We start from the raw sequence: 24,036 nt of genomic DNA on the forward strand, positions 1-24,036 counted from the left end.
GGGCACGTGAGCGGCTTCCTTCCTGAGGTCAAGTTCCCCAAGCGGGTGGCAGACAGGACCCAGGCTACTCACCCCTACTTGGGGGAGGGGGCACAGGGGGCAGTCTTCCACTTCACTCTTAGCATACCTGTCAACAGTCCTTCCTAGCAGCAAACCTCTCAGCTCTGGCTGTCTGACCTGTGGCCCCAGCCCTCCCCCCAACCCCAACCTCCTCCTCGGCCTCTCTACCAGCTGTTGGGCCAAAAGACACAAAGAGCAAGCCCAGGCCTTCCTCCAGTCCCCACTCCTTGTGACCAAGGGACACAGACCTGATGAATCACAATTTTCAGTATGGCTACCCTCCCTTTTTCCTCCCCCACTCCACCTTTCCCCTAAACCTGGCTAATTAAAAGGGGGGAAAATAGAATGGACAGTGTGGGAAATTATACCATGATAATAGCTAACACAGAGTGTTCACCATTTGCCAGGCACTGTTCTAAGACTTTACAGATAGTTTATATGTAACTCATTTAATCCTTACAACATTCCTATGAGGCAAGCACTTTACTTGGTGAAACTGAGGCACAGAGACACTAAGTAACTAGCCCAGGATTGCAGAGTTAATAAGAGGCAGAGCTGGAATCTGAACCCAGGCAGCCAAGCTCCAGCATCAGTGCTCCCAACTGCTACCCTAATCTCCCTCTGACCAGGAGAGCCTTTCCATGGGGAAGGTCTGGGGAATGTGAGTTAAGAAGGTTATGGAACACACCTGTGACCTTGTGCATACATAGGGCTCAAATATCCTTCTAGACCCAGGAACAAACGTGAATGGCATGTTCATTAACCAAGAGGGTTAGGGACCCATAGGGGAAATGGGAATAAGAGTAAGGAAAACAAAGTGGGGCAGGGGCAGGGGCACTAAGGAACTGGCTGGACTTTTTTTGTGCCCCTTGAACTGAGATGGGGAAAGGTGGGCAGGAGACAAGCCTTAGTCACAGCCTCAGTTATTTACAATCAGGATCGTTTCCAGGGGGTTGAGGAGGTCCCACAATAGGTACTGTATCTCTGGTCCCAACCTCAGCCCCTTACCCTTACGCTCCTGTCCTCTGAAAACCCTTACCTTTGCAGGTCTTCCTGTCCGACTGCAGCATGAAGCCCACAGGGCAGCTGCAGTGGACGCCCGTCGCTGCGTCGTGGCACTTACTGTCGCAGCCCCCGTTGTTGACAGCACAGGTCTCTGTTTAGGAGGGAGGTGGGAGATGGTAACCTGGTTATCAGCTCGGAGGAGTCCCAAACGTGAGGGTATAGGAGGGAGCACAGAGGCCCAAGGGAAGGCCTTAGCCTCCCTGTGCTTTAGAAGGAGCATTACGCGGAGGCTCCCAGCCCCCTTCCTCCCATCACTCCCACCCCCATCCCCTCACAAGTACAGCCAAGCAGTCCACTTCCCTGCCCCCTACTTGATTGAAACAAGGTGGACAGCAGTGAGGCAGGTACAAGCCAGAGCTGTCAGGCAGGAATGTGCTGAGGGGGTGGAGGAGGTGGAGAGGGGAGGGCGCAGGGAGGGATGGAAGCTAAGTAAGGGTGGTTCTCGCTGCCAGGGAACAAGAAGGGACAATAGGAGTTTCCTCCTCTTTCCACCGACTATCTCAAGACTATCTCGTTGGCGGGTGGGGGGTCATGGTGGGACAATCCTGGGAAGAGTGAGCCTGGTGATTCCTAAGACAGCTGAGAGATGGCCATCAATCCATTTCCCCTTCCTCCCTGCTCAGCTGTCTTAAGAAAGATCCCAGTTCCAGGACTGACTGCTCATCCTCAGAGGAGACAGCTAGTACTCCATCATTTCCCAGCCCCTTCCCGGCTACCTCCAACTCCTCCCGGGCCCTCCTCTTAGTTCCAAATGGAGATAAGCTGGCTGTTCTGTTGTTGTTTTACTTTCCTAATGGGGAGATACTGTCTAGGCTAGGGGAGGGGGCAAAAGGAGAAGAATCCAGAGGAGAAGGAAGGGCGTAAGAAGATAGGTGAGAGAGTTAGAGAACCTCAGAGCTAAGTCTCTTCTGTTGACCCCTCCTGACTGGTAAGCTTCCCCTTTGCTGAGAGGTCGGAGTTGGGGGAGTATGGATGGGCCACTCTCCCTATTTTCTGAATTCAGAGCAGGAGAAAAATAGAGGTTTAAACTGCAGCTCAGGAGAATCAGATGAGCCCAGGAGAAAAAACATCAGCTCAAACAGTGCAAGGCCCTGACGCAGGGACTGTGAGGGAGGTGTGGTCCGTCCTCTGGGGGGCCTAGAATTCTCCCATTAGAGAGACAGAATCCTGAGGCCTCCACTAGGGAAGAGAGGAGAGAGGGTCTCAGAATCAGGGGAGCTGAATGAGAAAAGCGCTGGAGAGTACTATCATCTTCTTGAATCTCTGACTCCTAAAACTCAGGCCCAACCCTTGTCACTGAGGAGACCAGCAGAGCAAAGACTCCAGAAGAAGCCCAACTCTGCCTGTGGGTCCCTGGTCATGCCCTGGACCCTCAAATGCCCAGGTCTGGGAGCAGCCACAGTGGGATCTCCTATGTGCCACTCCCACCTTAGTCTCTCCTGAGGTTCCCCGAGACCATGGGAAGAACCTAGGAGGGAACCTTGACTTCAGGCTCCAAGCCCAGCCATCCCCCACAAGAGTGCTCTTAGCATAAGAAAAAGCCCTCTAAGCCCTGGAGCAGGGAGAGGGGAACAGAGATCCTGCACCAAGTCTAGTCAATTCTGAGGGATCCAGGATGGAGAGCAGTAGAGCTGGCACACTGACCATTCCAGGCTGGACCAGGAAGCTGGGCATAGCTGCCTGCCCCTGCAGGGCAGAGCTCTCCAGAGGGGCCTCCATGGCTGCCTCAAACCTCTGCTCTTCAGGCTGTGTATTTACATCACAGTTTAATCTGTGTCAGGCACTTAGTAGACGCTATAATGCACTATCTCCATCATCATAGCAATACTAAGAGAGGACTCTTATTCTCCCTCTTTTACAGAAGAGTAAACTGAGGATCAGAGAGGACAGTAGCTTGCTTAAGGTGGCACACTTAGAAGATGGCAGAGCCAGGATTCAAACTCGGGTCTCTCTGAACTCAAATGTCGTGCACTTAACCGTTATGGTGGGAGAGAATGGGGAGTGATGCTGGGACTGTGAGCTAATATGGGTAAGAACCCAAGAAAGATACCCCAAGGAGGGGATGGCATCTAACCCCATCCCACCCCGATCTCAGATGGCACAGTGGGCACGATGGGTAAGTGCAGCTGGCTGGGTCTTTAGCTGTGTAGAAGGCAGAGAGAGGGAGGGGGCAGATGGCTGGGAAGGGGTGAGGTGTTAGAAGGTGGGACAAAGGAGCAGGAGAGGCAGGAGAGTGACAGGATCATGGAAAGAAAACCAACGTGAAGGCTCCCAGGCCAGCTCGTGGGGACTCAGGTTTCCTGTCACTCAATGGGCCCAGTACCCAGGCTGCCAGGGGAGCCCGTGGGCATGCGGTTAGTGGGAGCCCCGGCGGGTTAGCCCTTCCCCTAGCAAGCCAGTGAGAGCAAGCGGAGAGAGCAGACATATTTACCATTAGAAACGGCCTGAGGGGGGATGTGCTGCTCTAGCCGCCTTTCCCCTGTTTGACATTGTAAAAAAGCTGTTTAGATGCTGCGCAGGGAGCTACTGTGGCCCTCTGTGCCCCAACCCCTCCCCACCCTCCTCCTCCTCCCTGCAGGCCCAAACCGCTGGCCCCAAATGATAAGCTCTGAGACTCCTACACTTCATTCCCCAGGGTTGTCCTGCCTGGTATTCTCCAAGAAGCCAGGCTCCCACCGAGTGACCGATGGGAAGCTGAGTCTCAGAGAGGGGCAGTCATGGGCCCGGTACTACACAGCATGCCAACGGCAGAGCTGGGATGCAACCTCAAGTCTTACAAGCTGCCAAATCCCAAATCCCAGAGGGTCCCCACCCTTTCTGCTAACCTGTACCGCCCTCTCAGTCTCCCCACTAAATCTGAATGTCCTGATGGCCCCGAACAACAAAGTTTCCTTCTACCAGGGCTGGGGAGAAAAATGAGATACAGGTCAAGGTAAAAATAAGTTCTACTGGAGAAGAGGGAGAGGAACTTGGAAAGGACATAGCTATGAACCTTAGAACAGCCTCATTTGCTCTCTTCTGCCTCACTTGGCCATGGCCCAGAGGGTGGAATGGGTCTTGATTAGAGAAGAGCTCAAGCTTAATAGGAGTATTTTCAAAAGCAGCCATGCCCAGGACTATCTAAACAGAAAGACATCAGAGAGGGACCCGGCCTCACACCTATGGTCCCCAAGCTCTGTCCTAATACATGCAGCTTTTCTTTGGGGACTGCATGCAATTTCTTCTGGGAGTCTCTAGGATGTGTGAGTGTGTCCAGGGCATCGTAGGAGGTTTGGAAAGCAGAAGAATTAGACTTATGAGGGAAAAAATGAAAGGAGCTGGAACAAACCAGCCTGGAGAAGGCAACACGAAGACCTGAAAATGTTCCAAGATTTTGGCGAGTTAGTTCAGAGGGGAAACACGTAGCAAGAGAGATTTTAATTAAGGAGCTTTAAAACTGTGTGTGCAAGTCTCTGGAGCAGGTAGGTACCTGAGGGAGACCTTTAAGAGCACCGTCTGCTCCCCAGTTCTTGTGTCTGGGGGAAAGGCAGTGCTCTCTGCAGAGACGGGGTGGGTCTCTGGAGTGAGATGGGAGAGAGTCTGGTTCTGAACCGGAATATCTTGTCTCTCATAAACACACCCAGTGACTGTGTTCACACCTTCCCATCCCCAGCATGTTGTATCCCATGAGATGAACGCCCATTCATAAATATCCGTGCCCACAGGACAAGCTTGCCCCTGCCTGGCTCAACACAGCCTTTCCCCCTGCCCAAACTCTCCGCGTTCATTTCCCACTTTTCCAAGGGGACACCTTGTCCCAATGTCTTTCTCAGCACTCTGTGAGCACATAGTAATTGGCCTTCACAAACAACAACAACAACAATAAAAACTAAAGACTTTTAGAGAATTAGGAATTAAGGAATTGAACTCATTCATCTATGGGACCTAAAGATATGTGCGGTAAGGCCTAGGACTTCAGGACAAGGGGTCCAGGGGTTAAGAAGGCCCCAAACCAGGGTGAGAGGGATGGGATGCCGGAATTGGCGAGGAAGTGGGAAGGCTACAGGCAGAGCTCCACTGGAATGTGGAGGAGAGAGGAGGACATGGGGGCCTAGGGTAAGAGGACTGGAAAGGAGATTTACAGGAGGAGAGCAAGGAGAGAGAGGAAAAGATACCTGGAGCCAGGAAGCCCCATTTGTCAGTTCAAGGCTGGTTGTTCCAGGAAAGAGCACTGTGTCCCACCCTCAGTTCCAGAGTGGGGACACTGGGTTGTGACAGCTCCCATCTTACCATACTTGTCAACCAGGGCCTCTGCTCAGGCTTAATCCATTGCATTGCCCCAGCTTTCCTCCCCCTTCTCAACCATGGCCTGGGTCAACAAGCACCTCTGCTAATTATTCCCAACCTGGCAACACTTTATCCTGGATGAAGAGGATGGTGAGGCTCCCGGGGTGGGGCAGCAGAACCACTGGGTGGGGGAGGGGAGGAGGGTCAGGTGAGCCCTTCAGTCTCTCAGAGTTGTCTCTCACTAGACCTGGCATTGTCTGGGTCTTCAACCCACTCACCAGTCATTCTGCTCTCAGCACCCGGGCCCCATGTGCTCCCCCCTCCCCTGGTTCCCAAGGGCCCCTACCCCCACCCCCATCACAGGTGGACTGAGTTCTCCACTGGCCTCACCCACCGATGCACGTCTTCCCGTCGGTATGGAGCACAAACTTGACATGGCAGCCGCACCGGGGACCCTGCTCTGTGTCATCGCACGTGTGCTGGCAGCCACCATTACCATAGTTGCACGTCACTGTGCAGAGAGGGCGGGAGGCCTGTCAGCTTGCTTCTCCCTGGGGACCCCAGTTCTCCATAACACGGAGACTGGTCCTCTAATCTAGCTGCCTCTCCCACGCTCTCTTTTCTTCCCACCTCTTGCTGCCAAGGCCCCACGCCCTTCCTCTTTGTCTCCCCTTCTCCCCCACTGCCAGCCCAGTTATCTCACATTTACAGTCCCGTTGGTTCTTGGTGAGCTCGAAGCCAGGGCGGCATTCGCAGGCAATACCCCCTTTGGGTGTCTCCCGGCAAATGTGAGCACAGCCATGGTTCTTGTTCATGCAATTCATTCCTTCTAAAAGGGAAAAGGAGGGCGGTGAATGTTCTGTACTCCTGGACGCCTAGAGGAAGAGAAACTAGAAGGGATAGCTGGGGCCTAGGGAAGTGGGAGGATTTCACTGAGGCTACAACACAGAGGAGACTGGCTCCCCCTCACAGGCCCCCTGTCCTGCCCATAGAGCTGGGTGCTAGTGAGCAGAGCTCAGAACTATTCTGAATGATATATGAGTATTGACAGCCAGCCCCTCAGCCCTGCATGATCACTCTCTCCTTCACACAACCAAAAACTAGTGTCTAATAGTTGCCCAGCACTGTGCTGGTACTGGGTGGATCTAGGAAGGATCCAGAAAAATATAAGACATGATCTCTTTCCTCAAAGATTTTACAGTCAAACTGGGAAGAAGATAAGTAACATTGATCCTGTGAGTGAGGAGTAATTAGTACAGATAATTACTATATGTCTTATTCAACAAGTATTTATTAAGCTCCTACTACAAGCAGGGCAGTATGTTAGGTTCTGGGGATATGAAGATGAATTAGGCATAGTCTCTGCCCTCAGGGATGTCACAGTCGGCGGGGGTGGGAGGGTAATGGCGGAGTCACAGAAACAGACAACACATACCCCACTGCTCCTGCCTGGCCCTCCCAAGCCAATCCAAGGAATAAGGCATGGGTGAGGTCCTCTCAGATAGCATCGGCTTAGGGCTCAGCCATCTACAATTAGGAGCGACACCCATCTTGGGTCTGGACACAGAGGATGTCCCATGGTAGCCTCAATCCCATACTGACCCCCAGCCCCAAATGAATTCTCCCAGATTTTGCTGTAACCCCAAGTATCTGTCCATGGAACCCTTATTAGGATGTAATTGGGTTGAGGGACAAGAGAAGAAAGAGTAGCAGAGGGTGGGACCTGGGGGGCACTGAGGGGAAGCTCCAGAGCAGGTGGAGAGAGAAGGCTGGGAGTGCAGGGCTGGGCCCTCCCAGGTCATAGGCTGACCTTCCGGCCGCTGGATGCAGGTGTGCTGGTTGTCGCTGAGGAAGAAGCCCTCCCGGCAGTGGCACTCATAACTGCCCATCATGTTGACACAGCTCTGCTGACAGCCACCGTTGCCCTCGGCACACTCGTCCACATCTGTGCAGGAGAGGTGGTTGGTGAGGCCATGGGTGCGGGCCAGGGTCTGGTTATGCGCTGGGACTTCAGCACCCAGGGCTGAAAGCAGTCTTAAGAATCCAGCACACATGCACATCCCCTCCACTGAAATCCAACTCCCAGCCTTACGCTAGGCAATTCTCACCCACTCATCAGCTAATGTTCCAGTGCTTGTGAAGAGGCCACCCTAAGAGGGCAGAGCTGGGGAGTTACGCAGGTGGGGAGGGGACATTCCAACATGGCCTCCCTTTCCTTCACCTGTTGAAATTGGGTCTGAAGGTAGAGGACATTAGGAAAGGAGTCAGAGCAAGAGAAACAGGGATGAAGATAAGGATGGAGATTGATGACGGGGAGGAACTGTGGGCAGCTGGTCGTGATGAGCAGCCAGGAAATCAGGGCTCCATGTGCAGGGAGAGCTTTGGCCACGGTGCTGAGGTTGGAGGGGCAGGGTGGGGAAAGGTAGTGAACTTCAACTCATTGTGGGGCAGGGACCATTTCTGTGGACAGGCCATGACCCCGTCCTTCCTCCCCTTCCCCCATGCCTGGGCTTGCTGCCACATTCCCTAGCCTTTCTCCTATTTTGGTTTAACAAAACAAAGTCTGGTAGCTTGGCAGGGAGGGATGGGGGAAGGGCTGCCAGGCCACACCCTAATTACCAACCCCAAATCACCACCCCCAGGTCCCAAAGCCAAGCTCATTCCGGGGCTCCCACTTCAATGCCTTGACTCCATCTCTATGCTACTTACTACTCTCCCAAGTTCACAGTCCTTCTCAGTTTTCCTTGGCACAGGGAGGCATCAGGGAGATGGACCCAAATGGACCATCTAGCTCCTAAGGGACCTGACTCCTAAGGGCCTCATCTGTCCTTCTCTTCCCATCGTCTCTGCTGAGCCCTGAAACCCTGTCCTTCACCCTTCTGGCCAAGGGCAGAGAGGCCCAGATCCAGCAGGCTCCTGCCTGAGACATGCATCTGTAGGGAAAGCCAAGGAGGTACACTTTTTTTTGCCTTGTTCCTGTCCCATCTCCTACACCCCTGACTTCTCCCTATCCCTGTCTTCCTGCTCTTACCCCGTCCTACATTCCATCCTTCTATTTGCTCCCTTCTATTCCAGCCTTGTGATTTTGCTACTCTAGCCAAGTTCTTTCCTCTAGTTCTCAGTGGGGAAACTGAAGCCAAGGGCATGGATGACTTAGGGTTCCCCTAAAAGCCAAATGTTGAGAGTTTGAACCCTAACCCTGAGGTTAGGGAAGCATCCTCCTCCTCCTCCTCATCATCGACATTCCTCCTGTTTATCGAGCACTTACCATGTGCTAAGGATTGTACGGGGCTCTTTACACATGTTCTCTCATGGTGAATCACACAGCAGCCCTTTGAGTGGGATACCACCATCCCTATTGCCCAAGGCTCCATAGCTAGTAAGCAGCAGAGCCAGGATCTGTCTGGAGCCAAATCATCTTCCTATCATGCTCCACCTCCTGTGACTAAGCCCACTACTGTCATATCCTGGCCCTTCCCCTGAGAACACTTTCTAGCAGCATCTCCTTCGTGTTTTTCATCCAGCAGAAGGATTATTTCATCCTCAGCATCTAGTTTCCAGGGGGAGGCTGACTTTGTTTTCTATTTTGTGGGAATGCAGCTTTTTGTTCACTTTCCTCTTCTTGCCTGGGAATAGAAAAGGCTAAAGACACCTCCTCCTCCACAAGACATGCCCTGCCCCACCCTCGCTCACCCAGACAGTTGTGTCCGTCATGTGCCAGGTGGAATCCATCATAGCAGGTGCATCGGTAATTGCCAGGGATGTTGACACAATCGTGCACACAACCTGCATTATCCTCCCGTTCACACTCATCCACATCTGTGGGCAAATAGGAGTTGAGGCAGCTGGACCCCACTGCGTGCCCCCGACTGTCCACCCCTGGGCTCAGCCTTATGGTGGTTTTTAAAAAAATATATAACCTCTGTGTATGTGTATGCTTGTGTATGTGTCTCTGTTTCCCATAGTTACTTTCATAGCCTACAAACTATTTTGCATTTTGCTATGTTCATCTAAACTTAAGTCATAAACATTTTTACGTTTCCATCCAGTCTTTCCAATTATCACTGTACACGGCTGCAAAATATTCCATTATGTTGCTACATCATAACTTATTAATCCCTTTTCTCTATTGTTAGTTTCCTTCTATTTATTTTTCTATCATAAATGATGCATCAAAAAACATATTCTCCCATATATTGTTTCTTTGAATTTCCTTTGAACAAGTTCCTAAACATGAAATTCCTGGGTCAAAGAGTATAAATAACTTCAAGATTCCTGCTAGGTATGACAAAATCACTTTTCAATTCATAATGTCACCAGGAATTAACGAGTGTACCTTGTGCATTGAAGTCTTAACCAGCACCAAAGGTCATAAATTTAAAGTAACATCTCAAGACTGCTTTAATTTGCATTGCTTTAATTATGAGGAGATGTGTTTGTTTATAGTATGAATTTCCCCTAGGGTAAACTGCCTGTTCTCATTCTTTTTGGGCATGGCATAAGGGTCTAAAGATGGAGGTTCCAGTGTCAGGGAACCTCAGGCCTTAGTCCCATGATTCTGATCCCCCCACCCAGTCAGGCTGTATGGCTGTGAACTGTTCCCACCAGGGCCTTAGCCAGCATATATGGTGGTGCCTTTGTGCAAATTAGAAAATGACACCCTCTCTGGGAAGAAACAGCTTTCCTCCAGCCCTCTCCCCACGCCAGCAGGGACTCCAGGCCTTAGTGTAATGTACAGCGTAGCCAACTGAGAGCAGCTCAGTGGGGGTATCCCCTCTCCGGCAGGTCCCCCTTCCCCAGGTGCCCTCCCAGCCTCACCTTTGCAGTGTTTACCATCCCCTGTGTAGCCAGACTTGCAGATGCACTTGTACGACCGTGGGGTGTTCTGGCAGATCGCATCGATGTGGCAGTTGTCAGTCCCCTCCACACACTCGTCCACATCTGCCAGGGGCAGAAGGAACACATGAGACCCTCTCTTGGTACCTCCCAAGGGGTGTCTTGAAGGTGGTCCCTCAGGGCAAAATCCCCTCTCCTCTAAAATAGACAGCAACTCCTCCAGAAGCAGGTGGCCTCCCATACCCCTCCGATTTCAGAATCTTTCTGAATTCCTGAAATTCCTGTAATTTCAGGAATTCAGAAAGAACGCCCACTCCCCTCAAAAATACTTAATCCACAATGACAGCTAAAATTCCATCATTTGAAACACTCCTCTTTGATTTAAAAACAAACAAACAAAAAAACCTTTGGACTGGGTAGGTAGCACACTTGATTAGAAACATTCAACCTAGGGTGAATTAGTTTACCTTTCTTAGGAGCAGACTTAGAGGGAGAGGGAAGAGAAAGGTACAGGGACAGTGGCCTCTGGGAAAGTGGCAGGGTCCAGCGACTATTGGTAATTCAAGGAGGAAGAAAGGGAGACAGGGCATCTGCGGAATCTTCATCTGCCTCACAATTCCGCTTGAGACCAGGCCTGCTCCCACTTGCCCACCATGGCGCCAAGAATCTTTGAAGGAAAGAAGTTCCATCCTGGAAGATTTGCCTAGGCCCATCCCTCAACAGCAGAGGGACTAGGAGCTGGCAGGGACTGGCACCAGCAACCTGAAGCCTGATAAGTGCAGCCCTTGCGGCTCTCCAGCTGACTCATCCAGGCCCATCCATCCCACCACCCTGAGCTCTTTCATCTAACCCCAGGTGTACCTCGCTCTGACACAAGGTGCTACTCACAGAGCTCTGCTGAAGAAGAGGCCACCCAAGATCTAGCAGAAAAGACAATGTTCAGAAAGGACATAGGAAAGAGAATAATTTATCATCTTTGGGCAAAAGACTCCAACTTCTGGGGCAATGTTATGGTGCCCATAAAGCTGAACTGAAGTAGGCGAAAATGTTTCAGTCAAAAATGCTTTATAATTTAAGGCTGTGGAGGTTCAGAGATGACTCTGACCAGTCAAAAGGAGAGACAAAAAAGTAACACGAAGCAGGATGTGTCGAGTGCCACGAGGGCATTAGAGATGAGGAAAGAGGGTCCTCAACCTTGGCTGCACATCAGAGCCAACTCCCCTAGGAGATGCCCAAGTGCTACCTCCAGAAATTCTGGTCAACTGGTCTGGGCTGAGATCTGGTCATCAGTATTTTTCTAAAGTTACCCAGGTGAGTCTAATATGCAGCCAGTCTTGAGAATCTCCATTAAAGGGAAGATCAGAGGAGGAAGAGACAACTTCTAGCTGTGAACTAGGAAACCCAGGGTAGTGTAGCAATCTGCAAGTAAAGAAATGGGATTTGAAATCAAGATCATAACTTCCAAGTGTGATCTGTGGGTCATAGAATTGCTTGGCTTTTGTTAAAATGCAGATTCTTAGGCCTGATTGCTGACCTATTGAATCCAAATCCTTAAGGTGCTTGATATATTTTTTATTGAATGAATGAATGAATGGATCAGTAATTGCTCCAATTTATGGACACCCATGAGTCCTAGCTTGAAACAGTTAACTGTTCTTTTCTTTTTGATGTCAAGAACTTCCAGGGTAGGACTGAGGCTTCCTGGGGCTAAGAAGGGAACTGAAATTTGGAAGAGTGCCCCCAAACACCTGCCTCAAATCTTCTGGGCTTCTATTCGGCTCTGCACTCTACCCTCCAACTCTCTGACCCCTCTGCAGCAGTCCACCACGCCCAGTGATCTAATTGCTGTAATTCACACTTATTCTCCCCCTCCCTCAGGCTCTGCAGTCATGGCATCTGCCTGCTAGCTCACCCTAGGAAGTCATCCCAAAGTGAATGGATGGAGAAGAGGGGGCATAGAATTCTAGTTCATGAGACAGGGCAAGAGGGACCTGTGTAGATAGTAAGAGGCTGCATGGAGAATCAGTTTGTCCAACTGATGAAGAGAAAATGGTACTAAGAAACGTCCTATTGTAGAAAGACGATAATCAGCCAGTCCCAGGTTCAAATCCAGCCCTACCACTCTCTAGGGCGTGTTTTCTGATTCTCTTATTTGTTCCTCTTTAAAATGGGGATGATAATACCTTCTCATGAGAGGCTGTGAACAGCTGATGAGATAATTTGTGTAAAGTACCTAATAAAGTATCGGAAGCTTGAGATGATAATGATTAAATCACTGATTCAGACAACAGGTGCTCTATGACTGTGCTAAGATGGTAGCCACTAGGCACATGTGGCTATTTAAATTTAAATTACTTTAAAGTTCAGTTCTTTAGTTGTCCTGGCCACAGGCCAAGTACTCAATAGCCATATGTGGCTAATGGCTACCACAGTGCACAGCGCAGGCGTGGAACATTTCCAACATCACGGGAGGTTCTATTGGACGGCATTGCTCTAGGAGTTCTGAATAAGGGATACCCTGGGCCTGAGTGGACCAAAAAAACTCCCTGAGGAGTGGGACTCAAGTTTGAGTTTTGGAAGTTGGGTAACCATTAGACAGTTAGAAGGGGAAAGGACATTTCAACTGTGGTTAAATGCATGAAGAAAGACTAGGCACTCTGAGGTCCAAGTCCTTATTCTCTGTCCCCACATTTGCACATGCCCCCCATGTTGGGGAAAATATCTTTTAACAACTAATCCTAATCTTTGAATGGAATCCAAAGTTTTAGATGTTTTTATTGGGTCCCCCGGAGGAAAGGGGACTGGATGATCACCCCCTTCCCTGTGGTAACCCTTGTGAGTCTTAGAGGCAGGTACAGAGCACTGGGCAATGCCAGTGACTAATAATCATCCTGTTCATCCTGCTTTGAGCCCTCTTCCCCTTCTGTGTCACTCCATCCCTTCCCCAGCGGCCAGAAGGACAACTTGGAAACTCATCTGGAAGCTCCTCCTCTAGGGCCATCTCAGAGGTACATGCTTGTCTCTGAATCAGCTGGGGCTTTACAACAGTCTACATCAGGCTGGCTGGGCTCCCAGTTCTTCCGTTTGCCTCCGATTCAATGCTCACCGGTACTAGAGAGGATCCTGATGCTGACTGCAGCAAACCCAGGCTTCCTGGCAGAACCTTTAGACCCTTCAGGCAGTTGGGCTTTTCCTGCCATCTTACCCCTCCCCCTCATCCCCTACTCATAATACTTATCCCTCTCCAACACCTAAACCATTCTACCCCTTCTCACGCATTCACACATCTCATTCTTCACATTTGAAATGCAGTCCTTTCTTTTTTCTTGTAGCCACACTGTTCCCAGCTTCCCAAACCTGGCTCAAAAATTGTCTTCCCAAAAGCTCTTCCTGGTAAGTACTATCCCTGGTGAGTTCCAGGTCCTAGGGGACTCAGGTTGCCTCAGCTCACTTGCAGCTATTACTGAGTTGCTCTGCTAATGCTTTAAAGCCATCTTGTGTGGCATGTTCAGCTTTCCTCACTTGGCTGGTCACTCACTGAGGATGGAATTATTACTTGGATGGAATCTTTTGAAGCAGAACAAGCCTAAAACAGAGCTCTGAAGTAGGGCCCCAAATTATATCCAGTGTCTCCTTTTGCCAGTTCGTTCTTTCAGAGCTCCCCCCACATATGCCCACCCCCAATTTGTCCATGCAGGGATCCCTTCAACACCCATGGGCACAGTCTCATCTTAGTTCATTCTCTCAGGGTGCAGGTGTTTACTAGCTGGCCTGACAAACCAGGTGATACTGTTGGGCAGGGATTGGTTTAGACCAGTGGCTGCACCCTGGGATTCCCAGGGGACCTTTTACAATATGTGACTGTCTGGGGACTTCCCTGGTGGCACAGTGGTTAAGAATCCGCCTGCCAATGCAGGGGACACGGGTTCGAGTCCTGGTCCAGGAAGATCCCACATGCCTTGGAGCAACTAAGCCCATGAGCCACAACTACTGAGCCTGTGCTCTAGAGCCCGCGAGACACAACTACTGAAGCCCGCGTGCCTAGAGCCCGTGCTCCGCGACAAGAGAAGCCACCACAATGAGAAGCCCGCGCACTGCAACGAAGAGTAGCCCCCACTCACCACAACTAGAGAAAGCCCGCGCGCAGACCCAACACAGCCATAAATAAATAAATAAATAAATAAATAAAATGGACTGTCTGGGCACTCTCTTAGACCAGCTGCATCAGGATCTCCAGGGTGAGTCTGGACCGCTCTCTGTCTTCCTTTCCCAACTCAGATAATGTGACAGACTATTTGCCCAAGCTGGGAAGAGACGAGGGGCAACAACATGACAGAATGTTTGAGAAAAGGGGTTCTGGAGTGATACTGTGTCTGTTCAAATGCCAGCTGCACGCATGTCCTTGTGGTCCTGGGCCAGCCTCTGAACTTGCCGGCTCCTTCCTCTGTAGATGGGAATAATGATCACAGCACCTCCTCATGGGGCCACCATGAGTATCAAATGAGTTAATACTTATCAAGTACTTAGCACTGCAGTGCAGGCATACAGTAAATGCTCAATAAATGTTCGTTATTTTATTCCTTCTCTCCATCCTTCTCCCCAGTATCCTTTCTGAACCCCTCTCCCCTTCCCCCTTCCCCTTCCCAAAGCCCCATTTGAGGCCTGGTGTGGGGAGATGTGGCACTAGGGGAGCACGTGATGGTACAGGGAATTTGGGGGAGACATATCCTTAAAGGTATCTGTGTCATTGCCTACTCTGCCCATGCTGGGAACTGCCCAAGCAGCAGGTGAAGTGGGTGAGAGGACAGTTGGGAACCAAAAAGCTGCCCTCCACAATCCTCTGTAAAGGCTGTCCTTTTGTGCCCTTTCCCCCACCCCAGGCACTGGCCTGGATCACAAGCTGAATCAGGGGAGAGTGGTGGCTGCAAAGACACCACAGATGAGCCAAGACCTCCCTGCCTCACCTTCTCCTGGCATGAATGCACAGGTCTGTAACAGCGGCAGCTTTTCCCAGCACCATCTGACGTTTCTTCTGGATTTGCTTCAGCACCTAACAGAGCACTGCATAAATTCTGCTAAACAGGGAGGAGGGGTGGGATGAGGCGGGGGATATGAGGGTTAGAGGACAGACTAGAAAAGGTGGATTATTACAACACAGGCTTAAGCATTAAGATTCCCTTCTGAGGATGGGGAAGTGTACCCTAAAAGGGAAGCAGGAGGACCCCCAAGGAAACACTTTATCTGCTTCAAAATTTTGCCCAGGTCCAGCTCTGGAATAACCAGGGAAAATGAGCAGGAATGCAGGCTGCAGAGAAGCAGATGCCCGTAGGTAGAGTCTACCCCACCTTTATGTTACTACAGTTGTCACCTTACTACTCAGAGGGGCTGGGGGTAGTTGTGGACAAATTTGCTGGGCCCAATGCAAAGGTCCAAAGGAGCTTGCTTGGTGTCCTCAATGTGCCCACATGGCTGTGGCATCCTTCTTGCCCAGCCAGGATAGCCCAGGATGTTTGCTGTGTCTACCTCATTCCTCTATTTTCCTCTCTTGAAATGCCTTCGAACCTCACCCATCATTGAGGACCCAGTGTAGGTGCCACTGCTGGGAAGCTACCTTTGACTGGTGCAGCTTTCTCTAATTTACTCTTTCTCTTTAACTCCGAAGGCTTTTACTGTCAGGTTCTCTCATCCTCTGACCAATTGCTATCTTGTGATGCCTCTCACATGCTACCTTACACCATTACTTAACTTTTGGTTCCTGTATATTATCTTCCTATGGAAGCTCTGAGCTCCCTGAGGCCATGGCTTCTGAATCTTTGAAACCTGTACAGCAGCTAGAATAGAGTTGAGCATATTCATTTAACCATTCAACAAATAGTTATTGAGCATTTGCAACATGCCAAGCACTGTGCTAGGTGCTGGGCATTCAGCAGTGAACAAGACAGACTTATATATATATATATATATATATATTTTTTTTTTTTTTTTTTTTTTTTTAATTGGGGTATAGTTGTTTTACAATGTTGGGTTAGTTCTACTGTACAGAGAAGTGGAATTCCTTGTGCTATACAGCAGATTTTTATTAGTTATCTATTTTATACTTATTAGTGTATATATGTCAATCCCAATCTCCCAGTTCATCCCACACACGCCCCCCCACCCCCGCGCTTCCCCCCTTGGTGTCCATACATTTGTTCTCTATCTGTGTCTCTATTTCTGCCTTGCAAACCAGTTCATCAAGACAGACTAATGTATTAAAAGCATTTAGTAAATATCTGCTAAACAGATGCATGGATGGATGCATGGATAGAGGGATGGGTTGGCGGGTGAGTGGATGAGGTCCATACTGTGGCATCCTTCCTGTTCTGTGTTACTGCAGAGAAAAAGCTCACTTCTTTTCTCTCCTGTAACCCCACAACTGTGCTGGGTAGAAGACAGTCCCAAGAAATTTAGTTTTAAGTTAAGGGTAGAGAGACTGGTAACTCAGAAATGGTAAGATACCCACTTAAAGGCATCTATTTGGTCGTGCTGAAGCCAGAAGAGATGGGACCAACAAATCTAGTATAAGAGGGAATCCTATAGAATACACAGGTCCTCAGGGTCTTCAGATGCTATCTGGGGTTACTCAGGCATCTCTTCAGAGTATCCTTGTCAGACAGACGTTCCCCAGCCTCAGTGCTAACACCTTCAGGACAGGGCACCAGGGGCCAACGTTCCATTGCTGCTCCTGGTCAGTCCCCCTCTCCTTTCTTCCATGTTGCCTCCCACATCCAAGTAACATCCAGAGTAGAACCAGCTCAGGTTTTGGCCATGACACCCTAACCTGCAGCATGTGCACGTATGTGTACCTGCATATGTGCATATCTGCTCATATGCAGGTACCCGTATGTGCACATGCTGGAGACTGGCATCCCAGCTCTGGCTTCTCAGGCTGTCTTCTCAATTTGGAACTGGGCTGTGACCTCAGCTGGAGCCTGGACCCATCCTCAGCCTGGACAAAGCCTAGGCAGGGGTGAACAGGCCTGGAGAGAGTCCAGGAAACCACACAGACGACCCCAAGGAGAGGAGACAGAGTACTTTGTTCTTTTTAAAAAAGTACACTTCCCTCTCCTACAAGCTTAGCCTGCTCAACTGAAGAGCCAGGAAAAGCAGTTGGTGCTTGGTGACTGGAGAGGTGCAGGGCTGAACTTGATAGTGTCCTATCTTATTCCTAATCCAGCTCCTTGCTTATGTGAATGTGCCCCTAAATGGACAAGAATTTTCTCCCTTTCAGTGTGGACTAAACCAACAGCCCTGAGTCAGAGGTGTTTAGAGGATGGGTAGGGTAGAGGGTAGTGGGAGTGGGGAGGAAAGAACAGAATACTGGAGAGGAAGTCAGGCCGTGGGCTGAGGCACATTCCCTTTTCATGATGATCAGTCTTCTCTCTCCAAATTGATGGGAAAAAATAACAAGATAAACAGTGATGATGTCAGATGATGTATAATTCCATGAAGCATGCAAAGTTCTTTCATGTAGGCCATTTCATGTGGTTCTCAAACAGTCCTGTCTCTCACTGAATCGATGAGGAACACGCCAGAGACAGTATCTTGGGAAAGAGAAAACAGCTAGTGTACAGCCAGGACTCAGGTTTTCTGACTCCCAGTCTGGCGCTCTCTCAGTATACCATGTCTTTTATAAACGTTATGAGGGAGGAATCGTGCCTTAGCTGTCATCGCCCCCCCCCCCCAACCCCAACTCAGCACTTAGTTCAGCACGAAGCAAGCATCCACTATGGAACCACGGAATGGCCTGAAACTGACATTCGGATGTTCCTGGGAGGAAGTCAGCAGTGGGCACACAGATGCTCCCAGGCTTTGGGCACGGGGGCAGCAGGGAGGAGGGCAGGGCTGTGTGTGGGCAGCGAAGGAGGGTGGTTGCACCATGGTGGGAGCAGACAGAGTTGCCGTGAGGAAGGGGTGGGCAGTGCAGCAGCGGGCAGGTGTCTCCTGCCCTTGGATTCACTAGGCTGGGCGAAGCAGCTGGTTAGAAACAAAAACAAACACCAGGGATACAGGTTCCTGCTGTTAACAGCTTCAAACCGCCAGAGGAAAACTCCAAATAAATATAATTAGAAACTTGTAAAAACGTCCTCTCTGTAAACCTGCTCCCCAGGGTCTACCCTTTAAGCGCCCCCCTTCTCCCAGCTCCCCCCAAGCCCACATATCCTGACACTCCACCCTCTCGGAGGGATTCCTTAGATCTGTTTCCTTATTCTGGATCCTCTCTCCAGCCCAGCAGCCCCTGCCCAGGTCTGTCCTCAGCTGTTACCATCAGTGACCAGAGGCACATAGCCCCTGGCCTGGGGCTCTGACATCCACACCCCACAGATCTATCTCTAGGGCTATGGTTCTAGCCACAGGGAAACCATACGTAAGAGTGAGGGCCACAGCACCCTATTTAAGGGGCATCATTCTGCCTGTAAGGCCAAATTGCAAAATCCAATGGCAACTACAAGATGGTGCCTTGGTCTGAAAAGGGGAGATGTCTAGGTTGGAGCACAGTAGAGAGGGTTACTCTTGGAAACTGAGACTATATGGTGTGGGGCAAGAACTGGGGCCCTGGGGCCTTGCCCAGAGAGTACTCAGTTCCCAGGACACAAACATTTCAGCTCTACTTCCCAATGCTGTTGGATACATGTACATTCGCACACACAGAAACACACACGTGTCCTGCAGGGGCTGTTTCCAGGGGGAAATACTCCACTTAAGGACACGGTAAGAGCTATCGGGTATGTGAGGCTCCAGGAAAGTTGGGGGTGGGGGGAGAAAGGAAGAGTAGCCACATGACGTAGACTCGGGCAGGAAAGAGTGAAGCAGCGCCCAGGGAGAAAAAGGCACGAGATTCAGGCAAGAAGCCTGGGGAGCCCCAGCTGCAGGATTGGGGCTTGCTATAGTGTCTTCCACCTTCAGCAGGAAGGATTTTGAAGAGATGCATAATCTCAGAGCTGAAAGGGACCCTACGGATACTCTCGTCCATTTCGTAAGTGAGGAAGAGAATTTCAGTTATTTCCTCAGAGGCCCCAACCCTCGGGCTCTGCATTTACCTAAATCCACTGGTACCTACCATACTTCCCACCCTGTGCCATTTGGGGCTGGCAGTATGTGGGCATGAAAAGAAGAGAGTGGCCAGTCTGGTGACAGAGGGGCCAAAGGGGACGAGGAGGGGAGGGTCCATGTTCCCTCTTACTCCAGGCAGCTACCTCCTCTACCCCTCAAACATCCCTGGGTTGGCAGTTGTATCACTTTTCCCCACAAGGGCCGGCAGTCCCTCTGTTTCCAGACTCCTGTCTAATAACTGAGCCTGAAGAAGCTGTCCCCAGGTCTGGGCCTCTTGTGGGTACTGCCAGCCTCAGAGTAACTCTGCAGTTTCCAGCCCTGACAGGGACTCTTTCTTATAAGTGGTCATGTGCTAGGGGTATGGGACGTCAAAGGAGGCCCACACCCTGACACGCAGGGACCAGAGCCGGGGGCAGGGACTGGGGTTAGTTCAGGCAGCAAGCTCTTTACCTCCATCTTCTCAAGATGGTCTGAAGCCATCCACTCCCTTCCCCCATGCTCAGTTCAAGACACGGGATCAAGCCATTCCACTTCTTTACTTCTCCAATGAAAACAAAATGCACATTGCCTGCTTCCTTCTTCCTCTCACCAGAGCACGGACACACACTCACACACCCTGAGTCATGCACACACACGCTCACACGCCCCAGTGAGTGCACACCGCGCATTCCCAAACTCACACCCAGGGCCGGCTCCTTTTACGACAGGTCCCGGCTGCTTACATCTCAAACCGGTTCTCAGGCGCTCAGATTCCTGAAGGTTTCAGGAAACAGTCTCATTTAGGGGTGCTGATAACTTTCTTCTTTCTCTGCCCGTAGTAATTCTGGCCTCGGTGTCTTCTAGTCCCCTCTCTCTCATTCCACGCCGCAGAGACTCGGGAGATGAAGGGTGAGAAGGGGAAAAGTTCTCCCCTGGCTCCAGGCTTTCCCCACCCCCTTAGAGGACATGTCACTGAGAGAAGAGAGGTCAAAGGGATTCCTGAGGAATTGCTAAGCAGTCCACCCCCACCTCTCCACCCTTCTGGAAAAATGAGGGGTGGGGGTCAGGCTTAAAGGGAAGATCAGGCTCCAAGAGCGGAGGCTGCCTCTCCTTCTCTCTCCCCAGTGTGGCCTGGATGGGGCGCGGGCAATAGCCGGCTGCCCACGGGGCCACCCTCACCCGCTGACACCGCTATGGTTTATTTCATATTTTGGAGGGAGGGGCTAGGAGGAACAGTCCCCTCACTGTAAGAGCCGGCCACAGGAGCCCAGGGAAGCGGGGAGGAGAGGAAACGGCCACATTAAAGAGGAAGAGAGGGGTGGGGGAAAGAGAGAGAGACACACACATATACACCCAGACAGAGACCCGGAGAGACGCATCGAGACAGAGAGACACTGTCTGCTGCCAGATGAACGCTCTCAGTCCCAGGGATGGTGTTACTTGGAAACTCTAAATATACGACTGTATCAAAATTCTAGCCCTAATGAGGAGAGGAAACAACCAGGTAAACTAAATGGCCAGGCTGGCTCTCCCAGCCGGCCCTGGGGACAAGTTTTCCCCAGGAGGCCAGGAGACCTTTTCATTCAGCTGTAACCTGAGCCCCATGCAAGGATTAGGTCTTTTTAACCACTGCTGCACACCACCACCCCCCCCTCAAAAAAAACAAAGCAAATTAATGCTTTTAAGTTAACAATTATCCTGGTTATCCAGTCTGTCTACTTTAAAATACACAGACAGGCACTTGAAAAACACTCAGAATCATGTACCCTCATGCTCACTCATTCCCAGTCACACACACAGTTCTCAAAGACACTAAAACATCCGTATACATGCTTAACAACTAAGTCACAACAGAGACATACACCAGCTATGTCACCTGTGTGTGATCGTGGTAAACCTCATACACACACACACACACACACACACACCTGCATACTCATGGCTCCCTTCTGTGTCCCTCCCCTCCTCTCCATTCCACACCACTTTGGTTCTCCCCTGGTGAATCTCTGGAGAAAAGGGACAGAGGCTCAGATATCCCCAGTGCGACGATAGTAACTCTTGGCAAGATACTTACCAAAGTTATTGGTATTTTAAAGACTTGCTAGAGCTTCATTAAAAGCATGTGGCATTCAAAGCACACCTTCTGGCACTGGTGATACCTTGGAGATATGTCTGAGAGCAAGGAATGTCCACAGCACCGTCTACGGGTAAGGCTGCCCTGCCCGGTCAATACTTGTCCTTCCTGCAACATTGGCCTGCAGATTTGGGACCAGAGATGTCCCCCTACCCCAGCAAACCTGTTGTGAGGCAACTCTAGAAGACCAGGTTGATAAATTTCCTGAATAGTAGGGTTAAAGGTAGCTGAAACAACAGGCTTGGAATCTACGCCCAGCTAGACTCAGGGATTAAAAAGGAAGGAAGATGCAAAGCTAACTGCAGCCCAGGCAGAGCAAGTGTGGCTCGAATGTGAGATAAGCAGTGGGCAAAACTATAGTCTGTAAGTTCCTTGAGGGCAGGGCCTCCACTCTGGCTGCATTTCCCACAGCAGCAGCAGGATGAAATGCAAGAGGGAGCCCTGAAGTACCTCTGAGAGATTCTGAGTCCCTCTGTCCCTGAAGGATAGGTTGATCTCTCAGGCTTGAAAGCCTTGGTTTGATGGCACCTGTCCCTTCTCGGAGTCTCCATCTGCCCCACAAACCCCCCCCTGAATATACTGCTTGCTCCTCCTTTTGGCCCCAGCCTCACTAGGCCACTACAGACACTGGCTTCAACTTGAAAGAGGCCCTTATCTCGTCTCTAGATTACTGCATGAAATCTGTTCCTTCCTTCAGACTAAACTCCCTAGCTAATTCCCTGTTATGAGTTAGTCAGCATGCACTACAAAAGCCACCTTTGTTTATGAAAACACAAGCAAATCCACAGTGGGAGAGGGGCTACTCCCAGCCTGGGGGTGGCAGTGGTAGTGAGCTGTCTGGAACCAGGACTAGAGAAGAGGCAGTTTGGGGTTGGAAGGGGTGGGGGTGGGGTCTGGTATTTGACAGCCGAGGGTCTCCAGTGTTTTGGTTCTGTTAAAGGACAGGTTGGAGGAGGAAGGGGGTAGTTGAAGAGGCAGTGCTTGGGGAGAAGAGGATGGCACTGATATAGCACCTTCCTTTTAAGAGAGTGGGAGCCCATCCAGGACACAGAGCGGCTTACGAGCCAAGGGCTCAGGCTCCAGGACACAGCGACCCGACTGCCAGAGACTCAGACTTCCCCAACTTCCAAGTTCAACTTTCCCTGGTGGCCCAGCCACCTCCACACCCCAGCTTGGCTTCAAGGAGCCCCTAGGACAATAGGCAGAATCATATTCTCCTGGGCAAAGCTGTGGCAGGAGGAATTTTCTTTTTGTCCATACAAATCTCTTCCTGGGTGAGGACTCGATGGGGGAAGGGTGCAGCAGGAGGTCAAGGGGGAGGGGAGTCTGTCCCCAAGAGAACTGTAGCCCACCAGCCTGGTTTCTGCCAGCACAGCCTTGGGACTGGCCAGGCAATGAGCCTGGGGTCAGGGATGGGGGCGGGAGGGCCTCCCTGTCTCTCTCTAATTCCTAGAGGGATCTGTCAGAGCTCCCCAGCCTGGAATTTTACTTTGTTATTTTAATGCAATTCTGACCTGGATTTAAATGGAATTGGAAACCCAAGGCCTTAATAAATAAATATTATGATAAGAAATGAAAGCCATGCAAGACGAAAGAGATTTCCCCCCAAAGAGGCAGAAATGCGACATTCTTGCCGGGAGCCAGAGTCACAGAAATTTTCTTCTCTTCTTCAGCCCCCTACCATCCAGAGGGAGACAGTTGGTTTTTTGGTTTTCCTTAAAAGATCCTATTTTTGTTTAACATTTTTCTGATAAGACAACTTCGAAATTTCTGTTTAACTTTGAGGATTGGGGGTGAGGGGAAGAAATATAGCATGGCTGAAAAAGTTTTCATTCTTTCAGTCTGTCCAGGCCAGAACTTAAGTTTTCTGACAATGTTTGAGAGGAGAGAAGATTCTCTCTCATACTTTTGGAGGACAAGAAGTCTTTGGAAGATGCTGGGGTGGCAATGAAGTCGGGCAGAATTCTGAGATGCGTGGTCACTTCTGCCCAGGGCTCCCCAAACTTCTCATTCACCCGTACCGCCCCCGGCTCCTCCAGCCTTTCGCCTGGTGCGCAGCGCCCAGAGGTCAGGCCCCCAGCCGAGGAGTGCGGGTGCACAGTGCCCGCTCCTGACAGCAGCACGCCTCCCAGCACCTGCCCTGCCCCTCGGAAATCGCGCCCCCGCCCTCGGGCCCTGCAGCCCAGGCAGCCCGGCGCCCGCGCGCCCCTCCTTCCTTACCTTGCACGGCTTTGCTGTGCTGGGCGGCGCGGGCGTGGACCAGCAGGACTAGCAGGCAGAGCCCGGGCACGCGCCCCGAGCCCATGGCTGAAGCTACGGCCGGCCGGGCGGCCGGGGTCGGTCTCGCGGCCCGGGGAGGGCGGAAGCGGGCCGGGCCCCCGCGCGCCGGAGGGGGAAGGGGAGGGGGTGCCCCGCCGGGGCCGGGCCGGGGGGTGCGGGCGCGGGGCGCGGACCGCGGCGCCCTTGGCGAGAGGCTCCCGATGCTGCCGGCTTCTCCCGGCCCGACGCCGGGGAGAGCGAGGCGGAGAGCGCGACGAGGCTGGGGGCGCCCGGCGCCGCTGACGGAGGGGAGCCCCCGCCCTCTCCCAGCCCGGCTCGGCTAA

At 51.2% G+C, this 24,036-nt stretch overlaps 1 protein-coding gene across 3 annotated transcripts in view; it reads right to left on the reverse strand.

Moving 5' to 3' along the window:
* Positions 1-23,738, reverse strand: part of SCUBE3 (signal peptide, CUB domain and EGF like domain containing 3) — a 33,522-nt gene extending 9,784 nt beyond the window's left edge. The window contains exons 1-7 of one of the 3 annotated variants that reach the window (XM_036869093.1): positions 23,654-23,738; positions 10,210-10,332; positions 9,085-9,210; positions 7,202-7,336; positions 6,095-6,217; positions 5,786-5,902; positions 1,100-1,216 (exon numbers count right to left, since the gene is read on the reverse strand). In XM_036869093.1, coding sequence (XP_036724988.1) covers positions 1,100-1,216; positions 5,786-5,902; positions 6,095-6,217; positions 7,202-7,336; positions 9,085-9,210; positions 10,210-10,332; positions 23,654-23,738 — 826 coding nt within the window. Of the gene's footprint in view, positions 1-1,099; positions 1,217-5,785; positions 5,903-6,094; positions 6,221-7,201; positions 7,337-9,084; positions 9,211-10,209; positions 10,800-23,653 lie in introns of those variants that run through there. The other 2 variants (XM_036869092.1, XM_036869091.1) reach the window with 2 other exon arrangements.
* Positions 23,739-24,036: the final 298 nt, after the last annotated feature.

This window comes from Balaenoptera musculus, chromosome 11, assembly GCF_009873245.2.
Source record: "Balaenoptera musculus isolate JJ_BM4_2016_0621 chromosome 11, mBalMus1.pri.v3, whole genome shotgun sequence".
NCBI classification, from domain to species: domain Eukaryota; kingdom Metazoa; phylum Chordata; class Mammalia; order Artiodactyla; family Balaenopteridae; genus Balaenoptera; species Balaenoptera musculus.